Below are 15,485 nucleotides of genomic sequence, written 5' to 3'. Positions count from 1 at the left end.
GATCCAAGTTTTTCCTTGGAAAATCAGAACGACACACAGCTGATGAGGCCTTTGGTCGTACCTCAATGGAGTACTGCTTTCCCCTATGGTCTGGTGCCCCAGCAGCACATCTTTCTCTCATTAATTATGTGGAATATAATGAAAGTTCTCAGCATTATTCCCATCTCTGCGACGAGTCCAGAGCACAAGACCCATTGCTCTCACATCGCAGGTCGGACCGTGGGCTCTGTTTTTTTGTTTGTTTGTTTTTTAAACCACATTTCCAGTCCAGCTCCCTCTGCTCTCTCAACCCTCTGGCACTTCCCAGCTCCTCCAGGATGCATGCCTCTTTCACTAACCCCTCCTGATTAAACTCCCAAAATCCCGGCTTTCCATCCTCCTCCAATATCTCTTTTCTCTGATTGGTTGTACTGCCGTCCAGAGACTGTTCAATCACACTCTTCCCTCTAGGCTTTCAAACAAGCAGTGCATCACATCATCCATACCCCTCAACTTTTCGACCCCATTGCCTCTCTCTATCTCTTCTTTTCCACTTCTTTCTTTCCCTCGTTTGGCGTGTCCAACCCCAACTGTTAGTATGTTATAATTTACTCTCCCCTCACCCTTCCATTAGCCTAGGTTTTCTTTCCATAAAGAGTGAAATTTATATTTAAAAAGCATTACTGGACTAGACAATCATAATATTTTTCACTTTGCATCCTCATCTCCAAAAAATGCAACATTAAGCAGAATTAAGGATTTCCCAATACTTCTCCTGCAGCTATGTCTTGTTCACAATTGGCTGATTAACGTGATGCCCTGTGTGTGTCACAACCATTCATAGAAGTCCTAAAAACATATGTCCTACTGAGACAAAATCCACATGTTAAATCTTCTTGCATAATGTACTTATGCTTATTGTAATTTACATAATACAAGCTTAACCAAGAACGAACTAGAACAGCACTGGGTAGAGCACATTCCTCCGGCTAGGCTGAACAGTTTACGTTTTGTATCACACCGAAAGGCCGGATCTGAAACCATCCATGAACCAAAATATAATCAGCTTGTTCTTGACACCTAACCAACTCATCCACCTAGTTTTGTCATAACCCGTCCATAACTTTTTGAGATATAATGCCATGAAGTTATGTAAGTTTTTGGCCCCATCTCTCAATGGTGAAGAATCTAAAAAAAAAAAGGAAAAAAAAGTCATATCCTGATTCAGATCTTCACTTTTTTTGAGATATCATAACCTTTTGAGATATCATGCTATATATCAGTTTTAGACTGACCACTCAATGGTGAAAGATCATTAAAAAGAATTATCGTATCCAGATCTGGATTTGGATCTTCACCAAAATCTAATTAATTCATCCTTGTCACACACCCAATCTGTCCACCAAATTTTATGCAAATCCGTCCCCAACTTTTAGAGATATCCTGCACACAAACAGACAGACAGAGGCGAAAACATAATCTCCATCCACCTTTGGAGGGCAGAGGTAGTAAATGGATTTGACAAACATAGGTTTATTTTTTTTTATATTTTTTTTATACAGTACTCAAATTAGAGAGCATGGTGTTGGCTTAGCGGTTAGTGTGCCGGCTTGGGATCCTAGGATCCTGGGTTCGAATCCCGGTCGATCGCTAAATTAACGTCAGGGGGGTTGACTCAGCCTGTCATCCTTCCGAGGTCGGCAAATTGAGTACCAGCTTGCTGGGATGAATGATCACGGTGTGTACCCCGGTTTAGAATAGGTACACCGTATCCCTGCGCATCGTAAGAGGCGACCAAGGGTTGGCGTCAGGAAGGACATCCGGCCATAAAAACATTGCCACAAACAGGGAACCATGATTGTCATGGGGCCCGCAAGGCTAACCCCCGCTCTAGTGGGGAAAATGGCTTTAAAACGATCATTCATTCATTCATTTTCACTCAAATTAGAGAGCAAGTCGTGCTACGTATACTCACTGCAATGAGATAACGGAGGCGATACTGCAGTGTGCCAAAGACACCCAAAACAAGCACGAGGATGTGGATGAAATTGGCAAGAATGGGACTCCATTGGTAGCCCATGAAGTCAAACACCTGCCGTTCCAGGGCAGTCACCTGAAATGCAAGAAGCAAAGTTATTTAGCAATTGCTCAACGACAAGTGAAAACCTTGTTCAATGCATGTACTCGATATGTGCAGTCATGGACTGAGACAAAAGAATGCATGTGATAAAATACCACTTTATTTCATCGCTGTTCCATTGAAGGAGCTAAAGCTCATCCTTGCCTTCACCAATGCTAATGAACAATGCTGTCGTGTAATGCAAAAAGCATTCTTAACCTTGCATTGGCATGATCTCAACATGTTTGCACAACCTTCCTCAGCCATCTCGTATATCATCATTAAATAAATCTCGAACGTTTTATCAATACGCATGCGTTGTTTTTTAATTGACATCTGCTATTTCAACAAATTTGTGGCCCAATATTTTCAAAACAACAATCATTGAGAATGAAGTCGATAATGTTCGTGCAGGATTGGAGAAATAGTCGTATTCTGCTATTCTTTCCAAAGGCAGTTTCAGTACTGTGGATGCAATTTCTTGGAAAAGGTTATACTGGGTGGTTTGCCATTGCCTTTCCAGATAGATAAATTAGAGACACAAATGTAGTTATATAGGTTTAACGCATGCAGTGTTTAACAATGTTTGATCCCATAAGGGAGAGCAGTATTGAACTAGATATAATTCTTGGACCATCTATATATAATGGAGGGAAAGTTTGTTTGTATGCTGTATGTTTCATAAACTCCTCCGAGACTATTTGGCATAGGAAGCTAAACTTTCATGGATGACTCATGGCACCCTGAAGGTTTCCTGAAATTTCGTTTGATTTTGTGGAGTTTTGAAGAAAACAAAAATTCCACCCATCTTGGCATTTTCTTCCTTTGCGGGTGGTGGGTGACATTGAATTATCCGAGCAATATAACCATGGTGTATTATATACAGTACGCATAAGCAGTGTGCACCTGTTTGCTTCATGGACGTAACCCAGGATATTTGTATTTTTGGGAGCGACCGAAGCAGTGATCTCTTACCGATACACTGCATCATAAAGATAATAACATGAACCCCTCTCCTCCTCGGTGCGCTCCCATCGGGAGCAGATGCTTCTAGTTCTATGACTGCTGTTTATGTCCAAATATATTTACATAAATAAACTAGAACGACACTTGGTAGAGCACATACCTCCACCAGGCTGAACAGTTTATGTTTTGGATCCCACGGATATGCCGGATTTGGATCCGGACCTGAACCAAAATCGAATTGGCTTGTTCTCATCACCAAACCAACTCATCCACCTAGTTTTGTCATTACTCATCCACGACTTTTTGAAATATCATGCTATATATCGTTTTTGTTCCCATGTCTTAATGGTGAAGAATCACTTAAAATACATTAAAAATCTCGCATCTGGATCTTCACCAAAATCAAATGAATTCTTCTTTGTCAAACATAAAAACCTGTCTACCAAATTGTTTGTTTCCGTCCGCAACTTTTTAAGACTTGGAGCTATATATCGCCTTTGGTCTAATATCTCTCTCTCACTGGAGAGAACCACTTTAAAATTATAGTAGCCAGATGGGGATATTCACCAAAACCGAAACAATTCCTCCTTGCCACACACCCTGAGGGACTTTCACTCACTCACCGCAGGCAGGTTGGTGGTCTTTCTGTCTTCTACCGACTACTCTCCTGCCTAGCTCCCCTGCTCTGTCTGTGCTCTGTCTCCCAAATATTCCTGCAGGATGCACAAGATCTGCCAGCAACCCTCTTTGGTGTGAAACTGCCAAAATCAAGACACTCTGCTCACGTTCACTCTTTCATTTCTCTTTTTCCCCACCTCTGTAACAAACTCTTACACTCTCTGCAATCCCACTCCTCATCCCACTCCTCCTTCCAGGTCTTCAAAACAGCTGTTCACCACTATCCCCCATCCATAACCTTGATGTTTTCTACCCCCGTTAATCCATTCCAAATTTAGCTCCTTCAAATTCCGTTTTCTTTCCTGAACATCCTTGTAGTGTCCATCGTGTTTATCCCGTGTATCCCGCCCAGCCCTCTCCCTTCCACAGATCTCCCGATGTCCCTGTTCTCTCCTGTTGTTGTCCTTCCCTCTTTCTCTCCAGCTCCATTAATAATGTTATATGTGTTAGCTCTTACATGAGCCCCGACTGAGTATAAAAAAACCCCAACGTGTCCACCAAATCTCGCCCGAATCTGTGCATAACTATCCTGCTCACAGGCAGACAGACAAACAAACAGACTGGGGTGAAAACATAACCCCCATCCACTTTCACTGTTGGAGGTGAAGAAAGTCATGGGGTGTGGCAGGGATAGTAAAAAGGATAATCGAGAAAAGGGAGGACAGCATTGAGGGGATAGGAAAAAGGGAAGAGTCAAGGATTCTGTTATTTTAGTGTATGACATATACAGATCAGAAATGCCAATTGGAAATTAAGTGAGAAAAGTGAAAATAATTAAAGAACGCAACAAAAAATTATATAAATAATTGTGATATACAGTACAGTCGGACCTCGACATTCACGGTCCCACCATTCGCGGACCCTGCGTATTCATGGTTCATAACATGCGACCTGCCTTCTACATTCGCGGTTAAAAAATAATATATATATATATATATATGTGGGTTTTTTTTGGTTTTTTTTTTTTTTACACATCAGGACTGATCTCGCATATCAACCGCCACTGATATTAATTCAGTCTAAGAATTCTTCCACAGAAACCTGCTCTATCTTATGCACAAATTCATCCCACCTCGTCTTCAATGATCTTACCCATCCTCCCACTCTTGATACTCTAAATCCTGTGGTGAGGCAGTTGCTTTAAAACAACTTGCATTCTCCTCCTGGAAGGCAAATCCAACTGAAGACAACCTCAGATCATTCCACAAAGCTTGCACCAAGTGTTTCTACTCTCTGGAGAACCAGAAAACAACATCTGTCCAATCTCAAGAATGACATTTCAAACGTGTTCCCCTCTAAAACCTGGTGGCGCCTTGTCAAGACTTGCACCCTGTGCCCTCTCCGTACTTTGTCTCCTTCAGGTATATGCAGGATGCATGCGGTCCAGCAGCAACCCTCTTCTAGTGAAACTGCCTCAATCCAGAACCACTGCTCACCTCCACTCATTCATTCCTCTTTTGCCCACATGTGGAAACACCTCTCATACTCTCTTCAATCTCATTCTTCCCTCCAGGTCTTCAAGGCAGCTGTTCCCCACCATCTCAAGTCACCCCCCCATCCAAAATCATGATCTTTTCTATACCTCCTAAATCACCCCCACACCCCTTCCAATTTTTTTTCTTATGTACCCCTTGCATTCTCCATAACCACTCATGGTTACCTGCAGCCCTTGTTTATCCGCCTGTCTATTTTCTCCCTCCATCCTGCTAATGGCATTTCCCCTTTCTCCTGCTGTTCCGTTTGTTATATTGTGTCCTCATTTGTTCTGTGTTATGGCTCTTCCACGAGCCGATACCATGCAGTATCAAATTATTTTTTTTACCCCCATTCACACAATGGCCCAACATTCGCGGATTCAACATTTGCAGCAATTTCCAGGAAAATATCCCCTGCAAATGTCGGGGTCCGACTATACTCTACTTCAAATGAAACCCAACTGTAAAAAAAAACTATAATGTTTTAGAATTATTGTTAATCACATAAATCCCCCGTATAAATCATTCATATTTACGTAATCACTATGAGAGCAAATAAAAGTGCTGCCTATCAGAACAGACACTCTTCGAGAAGAATCTTTATGATAGCTGTTCAATGCACCCACTTGTGTACCTAAAATATCCAATCATTTAAAAAAAAAAAAAGTGTAGGCCTTTTGCAAGAATCATGTATCCCCTTACATATATCAAAATAATTAACTTTATTACAGCTGTGATTCTTCTTGCAGTCTCAATTTGCACATGCACACACGTGCACTCAAAAGATGAGCATCATGCTCGAGTATACATCGATATTTTTTTAAAATGTCATCCCAACTACGTGCCTGGTGAGTTATTGCAAGCCAAATGTCTGTATTGTAGACAGTAGGGAAGGGTACAGACAGCACTATACCATGGCAATGCCTCTTAATGCGAGCCATGCGTCTCAGGGGTTTCAGAGTACATTGAAGAAGCAAGCTTGCTGCCCGTGCCAGTGATAAAAGCCCTACATTGCTCAAGCAGCTTTGTGGCTGGGGGATGGGATGTTCTCTTCCCAGAAAGTCCCTGATTTGTTGGCCGTGTTTCCAAAATATTTCACTGCAAAAAGGAATAATCAACCTCAATACAAGCATGACTATTTCTCACTTCTAGGCTGTATAGCCTGGGTTTGAATCCCGACCTAGCTTCGCTATACATGTGTCTCATGGTATGTCTGCTATGACTTTCACAGGCAGGGTGATTCATCAATGTGTGTGCCATCCCTCAGATGGACGTTAAACTGGTGTCCCAACTGCCGTACTTAGTATAATCGTACTTAGTCGTACTTAGTCGGCATTAAAGATCCCACGGTGTCATTCGCGAAGAGTACACGAGCCATCACCTGCACCATGAAAAAATTCATGCCCTAACTAATTTTTTTGAATGTCAGGCCTGGAAAACGGGTACATGAAAAACGGGTTAAAAAGAGCTTCCACCTTGACACACTGGAGTGAGGAGCTTGACCGGACATCAACAGGGAGATGATTGCACGGGAAAGAACGAAGAGGCAACAAAGGAGTTTTTTGTTGAGCAGAGAGTTCGGAATTAGAAAGGCTAACTTAAGCAAGAAGGGGGTTATCAGATGAACACACGTGTCCCGGAAGAGCTAAAGAGGATCAAGAAAAAGAAAGAGCAGTGGTTGCCAGAATGGATGAGAGACAGAAGATCAAGACCATCAACTTGTCTGTGCTTCGGTCTCTCGATGGGGCACCGCCAAAGATGTTCAGAGCTTCACAATAACAAAATGGCACATTTCCATAAAAACCAAGTCCAAAATGTGAATCGTGAAGATGGACAAGGAAAAATTGCTCATATTATCAAACAAAAGTAAAAAGCAGAAAGTAGCAGCAGCCCATCGCATTTTAGGCCGAATGCAGTGAGGAATTGGAACCGGAGAATGAAACACATGGTCTGCTGCTGATAATATTAAGCTGCTTAAATTTTTTTATTAATGGATTTAAAAGCACTTGACTTTGAGGAAAATCCTCCCAGAGTCAATTCGCTTAAGCTACACGCTGAAGAATGTGGCCAAGGTGTGGGACAGTTTGAAAGCCGAACATTAGAAACCTGAGATGTTCCCTTCAAATTCAGACCTCATTCATTTCTGCTCGCAACACAGAACGATTTGCCACGTTGGAAAAAATCATCCCGTATAAACCAATTTTGCGATGCCAACTGTGCTGAAATCATCCGTTCTGGCATGCTGTCATTATGGTGGGGATAATACTTTGTTTATTTGGTAAATTAATATCTCATTGAATATCACAAAATGCCAGAATATGGTTCCATTATTAGCAAGAGTCCTCGTTGGGTGTGGTCCTTTAGTTGCAGCAAAGCTCTCAAAGCTTTTAAACAACCACCAACCAGCATAATTTGGCCACATCCATAGTCTCTATCCTCATTGATTATATCAAAGGTTTCAATCACAAACAGAATTCTGAAGTGTGCCGAGACAGTAATTGCTGTGTGTGGAGAAGGGCAGGTTTGCATTATAGTTGACTAGTAGTAATTCAGGACTGGCAGGGTGGCTTAGAGGTTGGCATGCACACTCACCTCTAAGCTATCTCGTCTGGGATGGAATCCCAACTCAGCTATAAACTGTCATCCCTGTGTTTCACAGGCAAGGTGAATCATGAGTGTGTGTGCCGTCCCTCAGATGGACGTTAAACTGGATGTCCCATCTGCCGGAATTATTTGGTGCATGTTTAAGATCCTTCGGTGTCCTTCATGAAGAGTAGGCAAACTATCAGTGGTACCATGGCCAAAGTCCAAATTTCTACCCTAACTGGAAGGCAATGGAAAACCACACAGTATAATCCTTGCCAAGAAACTGATTTGGCAGCACCGACACTCTGAAACAGAGCTTCCACCTTGACACACTGGAGAAAACCAGGTACATCAGAATTTTAAAAAATAGCAATAGACCTTATGAAATGACATTTCATTTTAATTCCACATATTAGAAATCAAAGTAAGAGCTGGCAGGACAGTCTGGAGAAAAGGTATGGACAATCGCATCTGAGCTGTCTAACCTGGGTTTGAATCCCGATCCGGCTATAAACTACCATTGTCGCGTCAGTTCTGGAATGCTAGGACTGTTAATAAATGTAAGTATGCAGTAACAGTCCATTATTGCATGATAGTGGGGCGGCTTAGCCCAAATATTCAAAAGAATTGTGCATTTTGTGAAACAAGCACCAAATTTGGCACAAATGTACATTAATATGTTGCGAACATTTTCAGATATTGGGCCACTTGAAATTCCGTAATTTTTTTTTTTAAATTTTTTCAAATTTCGTAATTTCAAATTTTTCGGGTGACACCGTCACAATTTCGGTCTTCGAGGCCGGCCGATAGGCAAAGTGTGACCGGAAGGGACGAGGTTCTCCTGACCACGTGGCCCTCGATCTGGGAAGCGAGAGGCGTTCCATTAGTGGACGCGCCCCTCACGCCCGACTTTTGGGCGGCCCCGGCAGGCCGTTTGTTTTGACGTTCCGTGACAGGCCCCGCACCCCCACCTCCGGGCCGACCGGAAGCTTGTGCTGAGTACATCATACCTGAACAACTCAGTGAGGCAGAACACAGCAGTGCACACCAGGGTGACCCCTTCAGTGCATAAACCAATTAACCTGTCCACTGCAGGGCATATAGAAATGAAGTTATTTTCTGCATATAATAATAATATAAGTTCAGTTCTATATAACAATTTCTGTTATCACCACTACCACTACAACTACCACTACTACAAGCTTTGTGTAGTGAAATTATACCAAGGTGAACCCAGGGATGCTCGCCACGAAAAAGGGGGGCCGTCTATAAGACCCGGGACACTCGGGGCGTGCGGACACTCCGGCGGGACTCACTGTGACATTATCCAGTAGTTGAATGGTATGTACGCCCCAAAGGCTGCGCTGCGCGAACCATTGTTATATCGAAGCTACCTTTGCTGTGCTTGAAATGCTCTGATTTAATGCCTATTGTTGCATGTATTGTTACAGGAGATATTATCGATCTAAATGATATTAAAGCCTACACTGAGGAAAGTCGTGTCTGCGCTTGATTTTCACGACATTTAATATCATTTATTTCGCCATGGCTGACCACAAGATGATCGTGGTTCCGATTCTCGGTGCCGACCCTCTGGCTGAAGGATCTGCATCGGAGTTTGCTCACTGGCTCAACACGCTGCAGAACTACTTCGCTGCTCACGAGACGGAGCCAACCGCTGAGATACGGCTGTCCGTCTTACAGTCCAAGGTCCATCACACTGTGTACAAGACCATTTCTCGATTTGTGACGTATGATACGGCCCTGGCCGAGCTGAAGCGCCTTTACATAAAGAAACGGAGCGCTGTGCACGGCCGGCATCAACTCTCTCAGCGACGGCAGCAACCGTCTGAATCGATCGATCGCTATGCGCAGGAGTTGCGCTATTTATTGGCAGATTGTGTGCAGGACGTCCGGACTCATGAGCAAGTTCAAGACGATTTGCTCCGAGATGCATTCATATCCGGAATTAGTTCTGGAGTCTTGCGGCTGCGTCTCTTGGAGGTCGCGGAGCTGACATTTACAGAGGCACTACGGCTGGCGCGCGTTTATGCAGATGCTCGACAACAATTGACCGCCTATGATAACCCACGAGTCGTGGCGGGGACCTCGCAACTCGCGCGACCCGAGAGGGCCATCGCCGAGGATACGGAGGAGGACCCAACCACCACGACGGCCGAGTCCCTGGGTGCTCCGGAAGCGGACTCCGCATCCGGCCTCACTGCAGCTGCCGCTGCCCGGCCACGGCTTGCCCGGTATGCAAAATGTTATTTTTGTGGCAATCGGCAGCATCCCCGGACTGAATGCCCGGCCCGAGAGGCGACCTGTCACCTCTGCTCCACTAAAGGCCATTTTGCAAAAGTCTGCAGAAAGGCCGCCCGGGGCACGCATTCCCGAGCGACCTTGAATGTGCTCATCGCTGAACCAATGGATCGAGCACCGGACGGGGCGCCTTGCACAGCTTTGATGAGCCGCTCTCCTCCTCGCGGGCCTCTGGCTTCTCGCCCGACCTTGGTGAGATACGTCGGGCCGCCGAAACAAATGGCGCAAACGCGACCGGTCACAAAGCATCTAACCTTGACTGGCTTGCAAACGCCTCCTTCAAACAAGCGACATGCGCCCACTTTGGAATTGCCTCTCGAGGTGCGGCAAACGCAGCACGTGACTCGAGCGCCATCTGATGACAGCTTTTGCGAATTACATGCTTCCCTTCTGGCATGTCCAGCTGCTGATGGCAGAATTCTTTCTCACGTGGCTCGAGCGCCATCTGGCGGTAGCTCTTGCGAATTACATGCACCCGCTTTGGCATATGACTCTGCAGATGGCAGAATTCTTTCTCACGTGGCTCGAGCGCCATCTGGCGGTAGCTCTTGCGAATTACATGCACCCGCTTTGGCATATGACTCTGCAGATGGCAGTGAACTTTCTCCCGTGGCTCGAGCGCCGTCTGGAGGCTTCTCTCACGACTACTCCACACCCACTCTGGCAAATGAAACTACCGAAGAGCCAACTGACTTCAATGCTCCTGCTGAGGCCCGAAGGATTGCAGCCGGCGTGGGATCCACCCGCGAGGCGCGATCTTCTCGCCCGGCCGGAACTATACCTGCCGGGTCTGCCGGCCTAGCGCAGGCCTTCATTCCGCTTACGGTCGCGGGCGTTGTTGCGCAAGCTTTAATTGATACGGGATCCACGGATAGTTTTATTGATCAGCGTCTCGTGCGACAACATGGGTGGCCGGTTCTCGGGACGACCCGCCGGATCTTCATGGCATCTCAGGGACTTCGGTTGAGCACAAAAGGGGCGTGTCGATTGAAACTTGTGATAAATGGACGCACGTTCCCGGACGTGTATCTCATGGTATTACCGGCCTTATGCGCTGACGTTCTGTTAGGACTTGATTTCCTTAAGCGGCATGGTCGTTTAGAGATGGACTTCGGAGGGCCGGACACGCTCGCTGTGTGTGCCCTCGCTCAAATGGACATGGAGCCACTCTCACTGTTCCCCAACCTGACCACTGATTGTACCCCTGTGGCCATCAAATCGCGGCGCTACTCTCGCGCGGACGCGCAATTCATTGCGGAAGAAACGGCCCTGCTCTTGAAGGACGGTATCATAGAACACAGTAGGTCTCCGTGGAGGGCCCAAGTCTTAGTGGTGCGGAGTGAGGCTCACCGCAGGCGAATGGTAATCGACTATTCGCAAACGATTAATCGCTTTACACAGCTGGATGCCTACCCATTACCGGGGATGGACGCCCTGGTACGCCAGGTGGCCCTGTATTCCGTTTATAGCACTCTCGATCTACGTAGTGCGTATCATCAAGTCCCCATCTCTAGGGCTGATCGCGTCTTTACGGCCTTTGAATCGGGTCAGCGGTTGTACCAGTTCACGAGACTTCCTTTTGGGGTAACGAACGGCGTCGCTTGTTTTCAGAGAGCTATGGATGACCTCGTTGCGAAGGAGCATTTGACGGATGTCTTTGTCTATCTGGACAATCTTACGGTGTGTGGGTACGACCAGGCGCATCACGACGCTAATCTAAAACGCTTCCTCGAGGTTGCGCGGAAATATCGCTTAACCATGAATGAGGCGAAGTGTCAATACTCTCTACGCACGGTAGACCTTCTGGGGTACACCGTGACCCATGGCTCCGTCTCTCCAGATAAGGAGCGTCTGCGCCCTTTGCTCGATATGGCTCCGCCTAGCGATCGGGCTTCGCTGAAACGCGCTCTAGGGCTGTTCGCCCACTACTCGAAGTGGGTGCAAAATTTCTCTGCTAAGCTCCGCCCCCTCGTGGCCTGCGACACTTTCCCCATGGGCCCGGCCGCCCTGGCGGCCTTCGAGGGCCTTAAAGTCGACATTGCTGGCGCCGCTGTCGCAACGATTGACGAGAGTGCCTCTTTCGTTTTGGAGAGTGATGCCTCGGACCATGCGATAGCGGCGACCCTCTCCCAAGGAGGCCGCCCTGTGGCTTTCTTCTCGCGGACTCTCACCTCCGCCGAGCGGAGGCATTCGTCCGTCGAAAAGGAAGCGTACGCGATCGTCGAATCTATTCGGCGATGGCGGCCGTATCTGCTTGGGCGGAGTTTCCGAATTATCACGGACCAACAGAGTGTTGCGTTTATGTACGACACCTTACATGCTCAGCGCATTAAGAATGAGAAAATCACCCGCTGGCGTATCGAACTCGCCGACTTCTGCTACACCATCAAATACCGCCCGGGGAAGGATAACCTGGTCGCTGACGCCTTATCGAGGCCGGCCACTTGCGCGGGGGTCGTAACTTTGGAGGGGCTGCGCACTTTGCACAGCACTATGTGTCATCCCGGGGTGACGCGCTTCGCGCATTTTGTGCGCGCGGGCAATCTGCCGTACTCGATGGAGGACATCCGCCGCATCTGCCGTGATTGCGCGGTCTGTGCGGAACTCAAACCGCGTTTTTATAGCCCTCCCCTGGGGACACTCGTTAGGGCTACTAGACCGTGGGAGCGCTTGGCGATGGACTTCAAAGGGCCGCTGCCAATGTCGAGCAACTCTCGCTATCTGCTCACTATCGTCGATGAGTATTCCCGATTCCCCTTTGCTTACACGTGCGGGGATATGTCGGCTGCCACGGTTATTCGGTGCCTTCAGAATTTGTTTTCTATGTTCGGTTATCCGGCCTACGTGCATACCGATCGGGGTGCGGTGTTCCTGTCCCAGGAAGTGAGGGGCTACTTGCTCCAAAATAATGTCGCTTCGAGCTACACCACCCCGTACCGGCCCCAAGCTAACGGACAGATCGAACGCTTTAATGGGATTATATGGCGGGCCGTCATGCTAAGCCTTCGGACCCTCGGCCGAGGCCTCGATAAATGGGCGTGGTCGCTGCCTGCCGCTCTAAACTCGATCCGGGCTCTCCTATGTACTGCCACCAACCAGACTCCTCACGAACGACTGTTCCACCACCCTAGAAGCTCCGGCAGTATCCAGTCTTTACCCAGCTGGCTCGCTGAACCGGGGCCCGCCTATCTCAAACGAGCGGTTCGCACTAGCAAGTACGACCCCCTTGTTGACAAGGTGCAGGTCCTCCAGGCTAATCCCGAGCATGCCCGCGTGTTAACGGCGGATGGCCGCGAGTCTACTGTCTCCGTTCGCCATCTCGCCCCATGTGGGGACGACGACAGGGATATCGACGAACCCGTCTACGAGTCTATGGACTCTATCGAAGCTTCCCCTATGGAACTACCACTGTTACTCCCGTCGTCCCCCGCTCCCGTGCCCGAAGGCGCAGGGGCGCCCCCTCCGACTCCGACCTCCGGCGGCTATTCCGACGCGGGGGACTCCGGGCTTGGGGACGCCGTGCCCGGTAGATTCCGAACACGAACTGGCAGGGAGGTTCGCCAGCCCGACCGCTACGGGTGGACTGACTGACGTGGATTGACGTGACCCTTTCATTTATTGCTGATGCTTGCCTGCGAACTGCCGAGCGGTAGTCTTGTTTTAACGACGGGGAGAATGTAGTGAAATTATACCAAGGTGAACCCAGGGATGCTCGCCACGAAAAAGGGGGGCCGTCTATAAGACCCGGGACACTCGGGGCGTGCGGACACTCCGGCGGGACTCACTGTGACATTATCCAGTAGTTGAATGGTATGTACGCCCCAAAGGCTGCGCTGCGCGAACCATTGTTATATCGAAGCTACCTTTGCTGTGCTTGAAATGCTCTGATTTAATGCCTATTGTTGCATGTATTGTTACAGGAGATATTATCGATCTAAATGATATTAAAGCCTACACTGAGGAAAGTCGTGTCTGCGCTTGATTTTCACGACACTTTGTCTGCAATTTTGTGGACTAACAGACAAACAGACATACAGACAAGCTGGGATCAAAACATTACCTCCTTCCACCATTGAGTGTAGAGGTAAACATCATGGAAATTATATCATGCCCCTAGATTTTAATTCATGCTTACCCGTGTATTTGCTTCACTGGTTCACAAGGTCTTTTGCATACATGTAATTCAGACTCTCGTCTTCATTGCTGACCACACAATGTTCGCAACATATTAATGTACATTTGTGCCAAATTTGGTGCTTGTATCACAAAATGCACAATTCTTTTGAATATTTGGGGCTAAGCCGCCCCACTATATCGGCCGGCCTCGAAGACCGAAATTGTGACGGTGTCACCCGAAAAAATTTGAAATTACGAAATTTTGAAAAAAATTTGAAAAAAAAAATTACGGAATTTCAAGTGGCCCAATATCTGAAAATGTTCGCAACATATTAATGTACATTTGTGCCAAATTTGGTGCTTGTATCACAAAATGCACAACAGGTTTGCTATGCTGCTACACTATGATGTTAATCTATCTATAATTCCACTAATCTCTGTACGTTTGTACGTCTGTACGTCTGTACGTTTGTCTGTGACCGCTGTTTTCTCGACAACTACCGGTTCCGATATACTTGAAACTTGCCAGGTATATTGCTGGGGGACCCGAGGATGTGCCTTTTTCAAGGTTTGAAATTAATCGGGACAAGTACTTACCGAGCTATGGCGATTTAGCCGTTCGCCGTTCGCTTTGCCGTTGCGAATGGACCAAACCATTCATGTAAATAGAGGGGGGGGGGGGGGGTTCTGTGGGTCGTTCGCTTTGGCTTTGCGAATGGACCAAACCATTCATGTAAATAGAGGGGGGGGTTCTGTAGTCGTTCGCTTTGGCTTTGCGAATGGACCAAACCATTCATGTAAATAGAGGGGGGGGGTTCTGTGGTCGTTGCGAATGGACCAAACCATTCACATCGAATCATCGAATCACATCGAATGGACCAAACCGTTCGCTTTGGACCAAACCATTGCATGTAAATAGAGGGGGGGGGGGGGGGTTCTGTGGTCGTTGCGAATGGACCAAACCATTTCATGTAAATAGAGGGGGGGGGGGATATAATTTTAGATATATATATAGTACGGGCATTGGCAAGGAACGGGCACCCACGTACGGGCAATGCCCTAGTAGTTTAAAACTCACATTAACTAGTCAATCATTGTCAAGCAATGCATTTACTTTCCTATGATGTTTAGTAGGATATATGACATTAAAATAACTTTGGTACTTGTTATTAAATATTGTAATAACGGTCTTCTTCTGCAGCAAAGACGACAGCATAATTCAATCACCTTATCCAAATCAGCAG

At 46.9% G+C, this 15,485-nt stretch overlaps 1 protein-coding gene across 1 annotated transcript in view; it reads right to left on the bottom strand.

The window, feature by feature from the left end:
* LOC137433138 (sodium/potassium-transporting ATPase subunit beta-1-interacting protein 3-like) overlaps positions 1–15,485 on the bottom strand; it is a 303,574-nt gene that overhangs the window by 139,102 nt on the left and 148,987 nt on the right. The window contains exon 2 of the mRNA XM_078783348.1: positions 1,955–2,092. Within this exon, the coding sequence (XP_078639474.1) occupies positions 1,955–2,092 (138 nt within the window). The remainder of the gene's footprint in view (positions 1–1,954; positions 2,093–15,485) is intronic.

The sequence above is a fragment of the Myxine glutinosa genome, chromosome 8, assembly GCF_964187855.1.
Source record: "Myxine glutinosa chromosome 8, kmMyxGlut1.1, whole genome shotgun sequence".
NCBI classification, from domain to species: domain Eukaryota; kingdom Metazoa; phylum Chordata; class Myxini; order Myxiniformes; family Myxinidae; genus Myxine; species Myxine glutinosa.
This window is presented reverse-complemented; position numbering and strand designations above follow the sequence as displayed.